The sequence below is a fragment of the Rhinolophus hipposideros genome (genome assembly GCF_964194185.1).
Source record: "Rhinolophus hipposideros genome assembly, chromosome: 24".
In the NCBI taxonomy this organism is placed as follows: Eukaryota; Metazoa; Chordata; class Mammalia; order Chiroptera; family Rhinolophidae; genus Rhinolophus; species Rhinolophus hipposideros.
This window is the reverse complement of record NC_138070.1, coordinates 25,010,755-25,024,364: the sequence shown is the minus strand read 5'-3', so window position 1 is coordinate 25,024,364 and position 13,610 is coordinate 25,010,755. Positions and strand designations below refer to the sequence as shown.

Genomic DNA, 13,610 nt, shown 5'->3' with positions numbered 1-13,610 from the left:
CATAAAGAAATGAAATCATTAAGAAAAAGAAAGAACAATACAAAAATGAGCAAAAGTCTGGAACAGACATAAGATACTCAACCGCATTTAAACTTAGAAACAAGCAAATTAACACACAGAGTACACACCAACAACTTGGCAAAAAATTAGACTGACATCAAATGTAGGTAAAAATTGGGAATACTGGAAACATGTCCTGCTATAAAAATTCTTACACTTTAGTAGATCATTTCAAACTATTTTTCTAGTAATTGCTTAATCTTTACAAAGGCAGTATAAATTGGTACAATCACATTAGAAACCAGTTTGCCATTATTCTATGAACGTTAAAATTATATATAATTCCAGCAATTCCACTCCTAGGTATATACCTCGGTCTCTATGGCCTAGAGAACCTCATGGACATGTACAAGAGTGTTCTTTGCAGGACCGTTAATGACAGCGTCAAACTGCGCAAACAATCCAAACATCCATTAACAGTAGAATGAATAAATAATTAGAGGTATATAAATGGCACTCTATATAGTAATTAAAATCAATGAATTCGATACATCCAACAGTGTGAATATAAAGAAAAAAAACCACAAAACTACAGACAGCATAATTTCATTTATATAAAGTTCAAAACCAGGCAAAACTATATTATTTAAAGATGCACAAACAACTAAGACAACTAAAGAAAACCAAGGAAAGGATTATTACAAAAATAAATTTTGTGATTACTGGGTGGGGAGTAGTTTGGGGTTGTAAAGGGGCTCGTGCACAGGAAGGCTTCTGAGGGTCTGGAAATGATCTTACTTCAATTGAGTTGTGGTTAAACAGATGCTAATTTTATAATTGCTTGTTAAACTGTACATATTTTACGTATATAAATTTACCTCAACAATCACACACACCGCACTACACACACACACACACACACAATACACATACACCCTGTAGGTTGATCTTTCCATCAAAATTTTAGCTGTTATAAATTGCTCTCCCTCCATTTCTACATTTTGCAAATTTTCATAAGCAGGTATTACTTTTAATAATGGGGGCAAAAAATTCCAATAGCATCATGAACAGGGCAGAAAAATTATGGCAGGTTATGTTTATAGAATGCCTTTCTGTGCAACACAGTATACTATCCTCTTCATATATATTACCACGTTTACAATTAAAAACAATTCTGAAAGAATTACAGAGGCAATTGTCAGTGTTCATATAATTATAAATGTCAGCTAGTCTGTCCAAATCTGAATTCAACTTTTCCCACCATTCTACACAAATTCCAATAGCTGACAGTTTACTATCCAACTATTCACCTTCCCCTTACAACATATATGGCATTTTCCTCATCTGATATTTATTCACCATTTATTAATTCAACATATATTTTATTTAGCACCTACTATATCTCAGGTACTACTCTATACAGGATATACAAAGGTAAAAAGGAATGACAAAGTCTAAGCTTACATTTTGGTGGGAGAGACAGACAATAAATAATAATATCAGATGGTGATCAGTTCTATGAGGAGGACAGAAAAATGAGAGAGCAACTGGGGGAAGAAGAACCAAGAACGGGCTGGGAGTTGAATGCCAAATCAGCCATGCAAAGGGGTTCCTGGCAGAGGAAGCTATAAACATCAAAGTCCAGAAGTGGATGAGCCTCGGCTTAGTAACAGAAAGAAGCCAACAGTGAGCAGAAGACAAGCGTGATGCTGGGCCAGGTCAGTCAGAGCAAAGAATTTAGATTCCATTCTTGATGCAATGGGAAGCCATCGGAGGTTGTTAAGCAAGGGATTGTCGCAGTACAATTTACCTTTAAAAACAATAACTTAAGAGTTATGTAAAGAACAGATTGTTGGGGGTAGGGGAAAAACAGCAAAAGCGGAAGTGAGACATTCATTTTTATTAAGAAATCCAGGGAGATGGAGGAGAGAAGTGTTCAGCTTCCAGATATATTTTGGGGGTAGTTCAGATCAAATGGGTGTCTATTTCTTCAATAAATAAACATTTATTGCACTCTGGCATGTATGAGGCACTGTTCTAGGTACTGAGGATACAGAATGAACAGGACAGATAAGGCCCCTGACCTCAAGGAGTTTATACATTATATAATTCTTGTGGGGGAAACAGACATTTACTAGACAAATGAAAATATCCTATAGTAACAGGTAAGTGTTATGATAAAAAAACAAGAGTGACAGAGGTGGGGTCATAGTTTAGGTAAGTCAAGGAAAGACTGCACAGGAGGTGACATTTAAGCAGACTTAAGAGTGAAGCACAAGCCACACAAATATTCGGGAATCAAGTACTCCAGGTGGAGGGAACAGCCAATGAAAAGACCGTGAGGTGAGAATGTGCTTCCATGTGCTGTGAGCAGCACAGCAGAACCAACGTGGCCAGAGCAGGACGAGCAAGTAGGCGGGTGGCAGATGAAGCCAACCGAGTGGCTGAAGGACAGACCCGATAAAGCCAGGCCAGTCGTACAGCAAGTTTTGAATTTTATTTGAAGTGTGATGTCAAGTGTGAGAATTCAGAGCAGGGGAGGACAGTGATTCACATTTTAGAAGGATCTCCCTGTTTTCCTGAACTGTTGAAGAATAGGAATACGAAAAGATAAGAGTGTCTTCAGCGACTGTGCTGCTAGTAGGGGAGTGAAGTGGGATATAGTTTGAATATTATTTGTTGAACTGAATAGGATTTGCTGAAATCAATGTAGTATATCAAAATCATGTCAAGGATAACTTCTAGGGTTTTGGCGTATACAGAGAGATAGGGAAACTAAGGAAGAACAGGGTGGAGCACAGAGATCAAAAATTATTTTTAGTCATAAGATGACTGTTAGTCAAATGGAAATGTTAGATAGGCTGCAGCTATAAAAGTCTGGGAACTCAGGGGAGAGGTCAAAGCCAGAGATAACTGTTTTTGAGTTACCGATGGCTAGCAGACAATTCTGAAGAATAAAATTTCTTCATGTTTGAGAATCTACAGGCTAAATTCTTAGGAGCCCATCAGTTCAAATTTATTCCTCCTATGTGTACACTACAGTAGCACAATTTACCTGTATGTACACACACTAATATATGTTGTTAAACTCTAACCATTAAATTTCTTAAGATCTTGGCTTCAAACTAAGATAATTTGATTCTTGTAAATTACCAAGAAAAAGGAATACAGGGTCCCAACCTAATACATTCAAAAGTTAATATAAATTTTATTAGAAGAACAAAGTCTTAGTAAATCTAACAGATAAAAGAACCAGGAATCATATCTATGTTTACGGATACTATTGCTTCCTTATTTCTCCCTTCCCTTTTATTCCTTACAACCTAGTTTAGTCACCAATAAGTTCACAGAGTTAGCTATTCATTTTCAAAATAGAATTTATTTCTGTAATGAAAAATTAAAATATGGCTGTGAAAGCAGAAAATAATATAGAAAAATATTTAAAATGTGCAACAGTAATTTTAGAGTAAAGATAGTTAAGCACTAGAGTTTATGCTCAACTTCTACTTGAAAGACCACCCAGCCAGTGTTTTATATTTATATTTTATTAACTACACCAGAAAAACATACCTACTTGCAATTTTAATAATTATAGTTCAAAAATGGGTTTATATATCTGGTCAGGCCCTTTTCAAAATATGAATACAAAAGTCTTGGGGATATATTTTTTGAAGTTGGCTTGACTTCACAGACTGATAAATCTACTGTCCAAAAGTCACAGGGATTGTTTTAACTAATTCATCCACTTAAATCTGTGTGAAAGTGGTATGTACTTTTTGGATAAAACCAAATGTTTTGATAAAAATGGGACTAGGACTAGTGTCATCTTTCATTATGTTAGTATAAAAACTAGTAAACTTATATTTCCCCAAAGCTTGCTTTCCACCAGGTGGGTCTCAAATTCAGACATTAAACACAGATGAAGAAATAACTAATGAATTCTATCCATCCCTTCCCCAAAGTTTTATTTACAATTAAAATATAGGTATTATTTATATGCAGAAAATACAAAAAAATTGGAAGATGTTGGCTAATGGGAAGACAACTCTTCAGAGACTATTGTTTGCAGTTTGCAGAATAGAATAATCTTCTCTAGGAAGAAAAATGTCCACATAGCAGCACTATATTCATCAGGAATCCCAGAGCCAATGGATCTATCATGTGGCAGGAAGCCAAACCTTCTGGCTGCTCACAACATCACTCAGCTTCCCTTTAATCTTCAGGAAGTGTCTCTTGAATTCCAATCCATCACCCTATATTAGGAATAATATCCAAAAACAATGTAAAAAAAAAGAAAAAAAAAAGACTATGCCATAAAATCAAACTCTCTAGTAGAGATAAGTATCTACAGATACACCCAGCTACAATTTCCTTCAGGTCCTCTTATGAAGACCAAATATCTTGGGAGAAGAAATGGCTACATAAATGATTCTGACTTGATTTTGGGCCCATCACTGTTCCCACCACATTGCGCTCAGAGAGCAGATATAACAGCATCCTGTCGGTTTCGAGTGTTGGTATTTTCGGACTTAAGTCACTGCTTTCCATAGGTACTGAAGGTTTGTAAACTAAAAATAAGCTACGTGACTACACTGAAGTCTTGCCAAAATACTGTGGAGACAAAGCCAGTGTTTCAGTTATAAGAAAGATTTTACTACACTAGGATCCTAATAATTTAATTCCATACCAAGCATCTGGACAACAATATTGCAGTGAATCTCTAATATAAAGAATGTGACCTCCTCTAACCTTCTTTGGAGCTAGGTACAATCTCTCAGGAAATAGAGAAGATACTATTTTATCAAGGGCTTTAAAACTATAACCTCAGAAGCAATAACTTCTAAAGAAAGAATCAGAAATATGAACAAAACTCTATATATATGAATATTTATCACAGAATTACTTGCAACAGATAAAGTTTCATTAATTATAATGTGCAAACATGTTTGACATAATTTTCATAAAAAAGATACATATATGAACTCAATAAGAAAAAATTTAGAATGCTTCAAAACTATTAGGGGTAATTCAGAGTAATTATTTTAAGGGTAAAAATAACTTACAATTGTTTTTATTTTCTTATTTGTTACTTACATTTTCTATAAAACCAGTAAGTTATGTAAAGAAAATGGCATTTGAAAAAACTACGTTTTAGGAGAATAGATAACGACAGGAACAAATGTTCATAATATTAAATGAAAAAAGCAAGTTATTATATATTTATAAATTCCAAGTATATACAAATATGCCATTTAAAAATCTCCACATAAGAGTTATCTCCATAGTATATACTATTAATAGTAGCAAGGCTACTATGATGAAATATATCAAAAGCAAATCTGCATTCTCTCTGGAATGATAAGATTAAACTTGATTTTTATTTTCTTTATACTTTTTTGTTATTTCTAAAATTTCTACAATGAATATGTGATACTTCTTTAATAGCAAAACAAAGCTTTTTTAAAAAAGTGCTGTTCTACATACCTTAGAAAGCCGGAAGTCAACCAATATCTTCTCATCCATTTCTACCAAATTCACTTTGAAAATCAGTTTATTGTTTCTTCTATCAGTTGTTGATACAGTAACCTAAGGCAATCAAAAAAAGATTAAGCCAGATGTGTGGGTAGAGAACACTCTACACAAAAACTACAATCTCAGGTCAGTGATGACACTACCGGGATAAAACTTTGAGATGCACTTCTATAACAGGAGCAGTGCTAACTGAGGAATTTTCCTCTCCCCATGGGTGTGTATGCCCTACCCAGACCAACTGTAACTAGAGTGCAGCTCCATTACCAGGGTCTCTGTGAATTCTCAGCAACAAAATAAAGTAGTATTTTACCAAAAAACAATTGAAAGAAACAAGTGAAGAGACTAAAAATAGAATCAGAGGGAAAACAAGATTATTAAAACATAAAAGAGAGGCCAGATTTATGGCTGAAAAGCTACCACAGCAATCAGAAGATGATAAAAATCTTGAGAATTGAGAAGCCGTGCAACGTTCACTTTCAGTGTTTGAGAATGTTTCTATGATCTGTAAAGAAGCCATGGAAAGAAAGAGCCAGCCAAAAAGGCCACAAATGTGCATGAGGCCATCTTAGACAACCAGCCACAGTAAAGCCATGAAACGACTGCAGCTGGATAAATGAGCCCAAGCAAGATCAGCAGACTGGCCCAGCTAAGCCCAGCCCAAATTACAGAACATTGGTAATAATTCTCACTTCCAGGAATGACTATGAAAAATACACAGGTGTACCAGAATCGTGTGACACTGGAACAACACATTACATTCTAGGAAAATACAGGATACTCTACACATCTGAATTAGGCTATTCCACTTCAAAGACAAAGAAAATTCTTCAAGGATTCAGGCAGAAAGAGTGAATCAAGGAGTGATGTCGGTGAAAATGGTGGAGTAAGGAACTTTAAAAGCCCACTAATTATACAAAGCAAAAACTGGCAAAAATTGTCAGAACCAACTTTTCATAACACTGGAAACTAAACGAAAGCTTGCAGCAACACAGGTACACTCAGACAAAACAGTTGAAAGTTAGTAAGAACGGTGAGGCTTCTCACATTACAACCTACTTTATCCCCATCCCCACTCCTCAGCTCAGTAGTAGCCTTGAAAACAAGTCTGCATTTCAGGTGCAGGTACAAGTGGCAGCAGAAGAAACTTTATTCACAAATTGTCTTAAGCTGATCTGGCTCTCTGGAAGACATGCTCAGCACACTTGCCTTTATTTTGCCTGACCACCGTGTTTCCCCGAAAATAAGACCTAACCGGAAAATAAGCCCTGGCATGATTTTTCAGGATGACATCCCCTGCACATAAGTCCTACTGCATCTTTTGAAGCAAACCTTAATATAAGACCCAGTCTTATTTTAAGGGAAACATGGTAGACAGAACTTGTCTTATGCCAAAGCTGCCACCTGGGAGGCATTTGTCAAACGTATTTACAGGCAAATGCTTTAGCCTCTGCTTACTGAGGCAACGGATAACCGCTGGGGCAAACACAGATAACCACAAAGGTTAAAAGGAAACGCTGGGGAGTGAGATGTTTGTGAGGGATAAGGGCTTTGAAATTCCCTTACATAGGCCTTGGTAATCTATCAGGCCATGCTCATGCACAGGGCAGTGTACATGCTCAGGAAAGGTCCGAGAAGGCCCTAAGCCCTGCCTCTGGCTAACCATGAGGCACTGCACAGTGAAAAGTGAAGTCTGAGGCAGAGTTGTAAACTCTCACTGAGTTCTGGAGGCAGGCCTAACACACACAGAAACCGTATGCAAAAACTAGAAGATGTTTTAGTGTCAGGAATTTTAGGAACTCTCTGTCCAGTTATTTTAGAAACTCTGTCTAATCATCAGCTAACCATTAAGCTAACAGAACAGAGATTTCACAGGCCACACGTGACAACGAGTACAGACTTTACAAAAAAATCAGAAAAATCACCACACAGTCAACAACTACATCAAGCATCAACAACAAATCCTGGGGAGGGAGGGAAAATCTGATTTCTGGAGTTGTCATATTGTAATATTCCAAGTGTCCAGTTTTCAACAAAAAAGGATAAAGCATACAGAAACAAGAAACAAGAAAACAAGAAACAAGAAAATATAGCCCATACATAGGAAATAAGCAATCAAGAGAAAGTATCCCTAAGGAACAGAAAGAAATGGAGAAAAACGAAAGCCTAAGAGAACTGTGGGACATCAAGTGCATCGGCATATGTACAATGTGAGTCTTAGAGGGAGAGGAGAGAAAGGGGCAGAACATATATTTGACAAAATAATGGCCGAAAATTTCCCCAATTTTATAAAAAACAATTTATACATCAGGAACCTTAATAAACTCCAAGTAGGATAAAATGAAAGAGCTCCACACTAAGATAACATCACATTCAAACTGTTGGAAAGGCAATGACAAAGAATCTTGAAATCAGCCAGAAAAAAGTGACACATCGTGTACAAAGGATCCTCAATAATATTAACAGCTGATTTCTCATCAGAAACCATGGAAGCCAGAAGGCAGTGGGATGACATATTCAAAGTGCTGAAAGGAAAAAACTGTCAAGCAAGAATTACATATCTGGCAAAATTATCCATCAAAAATGAAGAAATTAAGACAGTCCCAGTTAAAACCTGAAAGAGTTTGAAACTATCAGAACCGCCCAAAAGGAAATGCTGTAGGATTTCCTACATGCTGTAGGAAAGTCCATCAAGCTGAAGTAAAAGGACACTAATAGTAATTCAAATCTACGCAAAGAAATAAAGAACACTGGTACAGGTAATTTACACAGGTAAATACAAAAAAACATGAATGAATTTGTAACTTCTTTAAAAAAAAAAAAATTTTATTGGGGAATTGTGTGTTTTTCCAGGACCCATCAGCTCCAAATCAAGTCACTGTCCTTCAATCTAGTTGCGGGGGCGGGGAGGGGGGGAGTGCAGCCCACCATCTCATGCAGGAATTGAACCGGCAAGCTTGTTGTTAAGAGCTCACGCTCTAACCAACTGAGCTATCTGGTCGCCCATCCTATTTTTTTTTTTTTACTTGATCTAAAAGACAACTAAATAGAGCAGTAAATATAAATCTATGTTGTGGGTACACAATGCAGAATGTCGTAATTTGTGACAAACAGCATAAAGAGAAAGCAGAATGATATATAGGAGCAAAGTTTTATGTACAACTGGCATTAAGTTAGTATTAATCTTAACTAGATTGTTAAAAACTAAGATATTAATTGAATCCTCAGGGCAACCCCTAAGAAAACAAAAAAGAGTGAAAGAAACGGAAAGGATTTGAAGTGGTACACTAGAAACTGTCTACAGAAAACCAAGAGAAAGAAAACTGTCTACTGAAAACAAAAGAAGAGTAATGGGAAAAACTGAGGCACAAAGATATAAGATATGTAGAAAACATAGCAAAAAAGCAGAAATAAGTCATTCCTTTCAAAAAATTTAAAATGATTGAAATAATACTAAGTATTTTCTCTGACCACAATGGAATAGAGGCAATGGATAAGTAATTTTAGAAAATTCACAGATATGTGGAAATTAACCATGCCCAAATGACCAGTGGGTCAAAGAAGAAATCACAAGGAAAATTAGAAAATAGTTTAAATGAAAACTCAACATGCTAAAACTGATGGGAAGCACCAAAAGCAGTACCCAAGGCTACATTTATCAGTATTTACATTAAAAGAGAATGATCTCTAATCGATAACTTAGCCTTCCAACTTAAAAAACTAGGGGAGAAAAAGCAATGTAAATCAAAAAGAAAGAAATAATAAAGATAATAATAAAGTTAAAAGATAAATTAAATCTAGAACAGAAAAACCAAACAATCAATGAAACCAAAAGTTAGTTCTTTGAAAAGATAAATAAAATTTACAAACCTTTAGCCAGACTGATTAAGAAAAAAAACTCAAATTACTAAAATCAGAAATAAAAATGAGAAGTAAAACCATCTCTAATTGCAAATATGTAACATGATTTTATATACAGAATACCAATGAATCTGCAAAAATAACTACTAGAGCTAATAAATGAGTTCAGCAAATTAGCAGGATGTAAGTTCAATTTACAAAAATCAGTTGCATATCTACACACTAGCAACAAACAACTTGAAAATAAAATTTAGAAAAATTTCATTTACAATAACATCAAAAATAATAAAAATCTTAGGAGTAAATTTACCCAAGGAGATACAAGACTTGAACACTAAAAACTACAAAATATTCTACAAAAAAAATAAATCAATGGAATGACAACTCATGTTAACGTAGCAGAAGACTTATTATTATTAAAATGGGAATCTCCCCAAATTAATCTACAGATTCAATGTAATCCCCATCAAGATTCCAAATGCCTTTTTGCAGAAATCGACAAACTGATTCTAAAATTCAGAAATGCAAGGGACCACAAATAGTCATAACAATCTCGAAAAAGACAAACTTAGAAGATTCACATTTTCCAATTTCAAAATTTACCACAAAGCTACAATAATCAAAATGGTATGGTACCGTAATAAGCAAAGACATATAGATCAATGCAATAGAACTGAGAATCTGGAAATACATCTCTCTATGCATACGCATACATCTATGGCCAATTTATTTGCAACATAGTGCCAAGACCATCCGTCTAGTATGGAAAGAATAGTCTTTTCATCAAAATGGATGAAAGAACTAAATAAATGTAAGAGCTAATCCTAATAAAACTGTTAGAAAGAAATAAAAGTGTACATTTTCATTATCTTGGAATAACAAACAGTTTTAAAAATTCGGCTTCAAGAGCACAAACAACAAAAGAAAACAATAAAGCATTTTGTGGGTCAAAGGACACTAACAAAAAAGTGAAAATGGGAGAATTTTCTTTATAGAATGGGAGGAAATATTAACGTATCAGATGTCTGACAAAGGTCTAGTGTCCAAAATACATAAAGAACTCTTACAACTCAACCGTAAAAAGAAAAACAACCAGTTAAAATATGGTCAGAAATATTTGAACAGCTATTTCTCTAAAAGATATGTAAATGACCAATAAGTGTATGAGAAAATGGTCATCATTATTCATTAGGGAAATGCAAATCAAAAGCACAATGAGATAACACTACACACACAAGGAAAGCTATAATGTAGAAAACAGACAATCACAAGTACTGACAAAGATGTAGAGAAATTGGAACCCTCATACATTGTTGGTGGGAATACAAAATGGTACAGCTGCTTTGGGAAACCTCTTAGCAATTCCCCAAAAAGTTATATATAGTTACCACATGCCCTAGCAATTCTTTTTTTAGCTATATACCTAACAAACTGAAAAAACTGTCATGGGCTCAACTATGTCCCCTCAAAATGTGGTTGAAGCCCTATCATCCAATACCTCCAAACGTGACTCTATTTGGACATATGGCTTTTAAAGAGGTAATTAAGTAAAAATGAGACCATTAGGTGGACCATAACACAATTTGACCAGTGTCTGAAAAAAAAGAAAATTAGGATTCAGAGAAACAGATACCAGAAATCCATGTACAAGAGAAAAGGCCACAGGAGGCAGCAAGTGTGGTGGCCATCTAAAAGCCACTGAGAGAGGCCTCAGACGAAAATCAACCTTGCTGGCACCTTGATCTTGGGACTTAAGTTTCTAGAACTGTGAGAAAATAAATTTCTGTTGTTTAAGCCACCCAGTTTGCAGTATTTTTGTTATAACAGCCTTTGCAAACTAAAACACTTATGTTCACAAAGAAACTTGTACAAGAATGGTCATAGCAGCATTATTCTTAACAGCCAAACAGTAGAAACACTCAGATAAATGGATAAACAAAATGTAGTCTAGTCAGACAATGGAATATTATCTACCCATAAAAAGGATAAATGCAGCAACATGGATTAACCTTGAAAACATTATAAGTAAAAGAAGACAGACACAAAGGGCCACATAAGCTTTTGATTCCATTTATAAGAAATATCGAGAATAGGTAGTCCGTAGTGACAGAAAGAAAATTAGTAGTTGCCAGGGAATGAAGGAGGTAAGAATGAGAAGTGACTGCTAATGGAGTTTATGAAATGTTCTGGTAAATGATGATGATGATGATGATGGTTGTACAATCTTGTGAATATACTAAAAGCCACTGAATTATACACTTTAAAATGGTTAAAGTGATGATTTTCATCTTATGTGAATTTTATCTCAATAAATCTACCTTTAAAAAAAATGAATTTTCTATACAAGTAGAAGGAAAAATCAGGCTAGCCTCCGATTTCTGCAGAGTCACATTTTCTCCTAACTTTTAATTTTTAAAGCTTACAAATATACAGAAAAAAACTGAAAGAAGCATACAATAAATAACCCTATACCCTTCATTGGCTTTATTGACCTAGATAAATATATGCTTACTTATTTTTTTTAATGTGGTTGTTTGCTTTCTTTTTTTTTTAGTTTTTAAATGAAGTTATAGGTGGCATACTCATATACTTCACTTCAATATGCTTCTCCTACAAACCACAATATTATGATCATACCCAAGAAATTTGACAGATACAAAAACATTACCCATATTCAAATTTCCCCAATTGTTCCAATAACATCCTTTATAGCTTTTTTTTCTTTAAATCCATGATCTAGTGAAAGATCATGCATTGCATTCATTATCAGGCCTCTTTAGTTTCATTTAATACTAGAAAATATTCCCCTTTATTTGTTTTTCATGATGTTAAGACTTTTGAAAAGCCTAAAGACATTATTAGAATGTCAATGTTATAAATATGCTATAATAATATAAACAAAAATTGGTAGGTGGGAGTAGAGGAGGTGGAGGAAAGATGGGATTGTTAATGTATTCACCTTCATAGAAGGGAGTTAATTCCTACTGTTACAATTTAAGTATATATAGTTTTAAAGAAAATAATGACTTGAGTCTTAATATTTTTAAAAACTTAGAGAAGTCTTTTAAGAAATATTATTTCTTAAAGAACATTCTATTTAAATGCCTTCAATTTCAATTGTTTCTTTTTCAAACTAAACTGATTACATTTTAAAAGTATTCTGCTAACGATAATTTTTTACTCAAACATTTATATTATTCTTTAAGAAAAGATACAATGAAAATCAAAAAAATATACCTGATTCATACAACTCTTCTTCCATTGATAGCCCAATTTCTCACAAGTCTCTTTCAGGCATTGATAAGATTTGTCTGCATCCAATTTGGTAAAAAATCGTGTCATTCTTTTGACCAAGCGCTGCCAGGGGTTCTACATGTCAAATAAAGGAAAGCAGAATAAATCACCAAAAGCAGTCACATCATAGCTATTTTGTCTGAAAATTCTTTTCTGTGATTTAAGATTCTTAGCCATGAAGGTCTCTTCTAATTCTCTTTTCCTTGTCAAAAAATATTTATCTGTATGAATTAAAAGGTTAATACTGTTAAGATTTATACGTTGAAAAAAGACTTTAAGACAATAAAACATAAAGGGCTTCCATTATTTATTTGAAAAACTAAATTTCCTTACCTGTGAGGACCCTGGGGTGCCAAGTAACTGACTGTTCAGAAGCATGTGATCCGGACATGTGGGTTGGGAAAAACTGATCCCTTGTACCACTTTATCAATGTACGAAGGGCTGGTGTCCCACACGGACAGGCCTGTTCGTGGTTCTGGCTGTGAACTGGAGCACTTCACATTTTCTTCACTGAGGCATTCAGATGGGGGGGGGAAATATATCTTTAAATAAAATCTGTCAGGCCTTTCTGATATCACATGACTATTCTCACCCAATAAAAATGACATTCATTAACAAAAGTATATATACATGTATTATTCTCCATGGGAAATATTACATTCAACGACTACTTGATCTTTATTAATTAATCTTACCTAGAAGCACTGTTTACTGGAGAGAAGTCCAAATTGGATTGAATGTGCTTAGAGAATCCACTAGGAGACTCTCCTACACCACCTGAAGTGACTCGGGGCCTCTTTGCCCCTTAAAGACAAAACAAAACAAAACACCTATAAATACAAATGCTTTCAAATCTTCTATGCAGATAATTTTTAATTAACCCAACTAGCAACCTGAAGGAGTGAAACTACATCTAAATTCATTT

General features: G+C 34.7%; 1 protein-coding gene across 2 annotated transcripts in view; it reads right to left on the bottom strand.

Moving 5' to 3' along the window:
- Positions 1 to 591: 591 nt before the first annotated feature.
- CHEK1 (checkpoint kinase 1) overlaps positions 592 to 13,610 on the bottom strand; it is a 28,368-nt gene continuing 15,349 nt past the window's right edge. For both annotated transcript variants that reach the window (XM_081037348.1, XM_081037347.1), the window contains 5 exons: positions 13,381 to 13,489; positions 13,018 to 13,195; positions 12,628 to 12,759; positions 5,485 to 5,586; positions 592 to 4,253 (listed from right to left, as the gene is read on the bottom strand). In XM_081037348.1, coding sequence (XP_080893474.1) covers positions 4,158 to 4,253; positions 5,485 to 5,586; positions 12,628 to 12,759; positions 13,018 to 13,195; positions 13,381 to 13,489 — 617 coding nt within the window. In that variant the 3' untranslated portion in view covers positions 592 to 4,157. The remainder of the gene's footprint in view (positions 4,254 to 5,484; positions 5,587 to 12,627; positions 12,760 to 13,017; positions 13,196 to 13,380; positions 13,490 to 13,610) is intronic.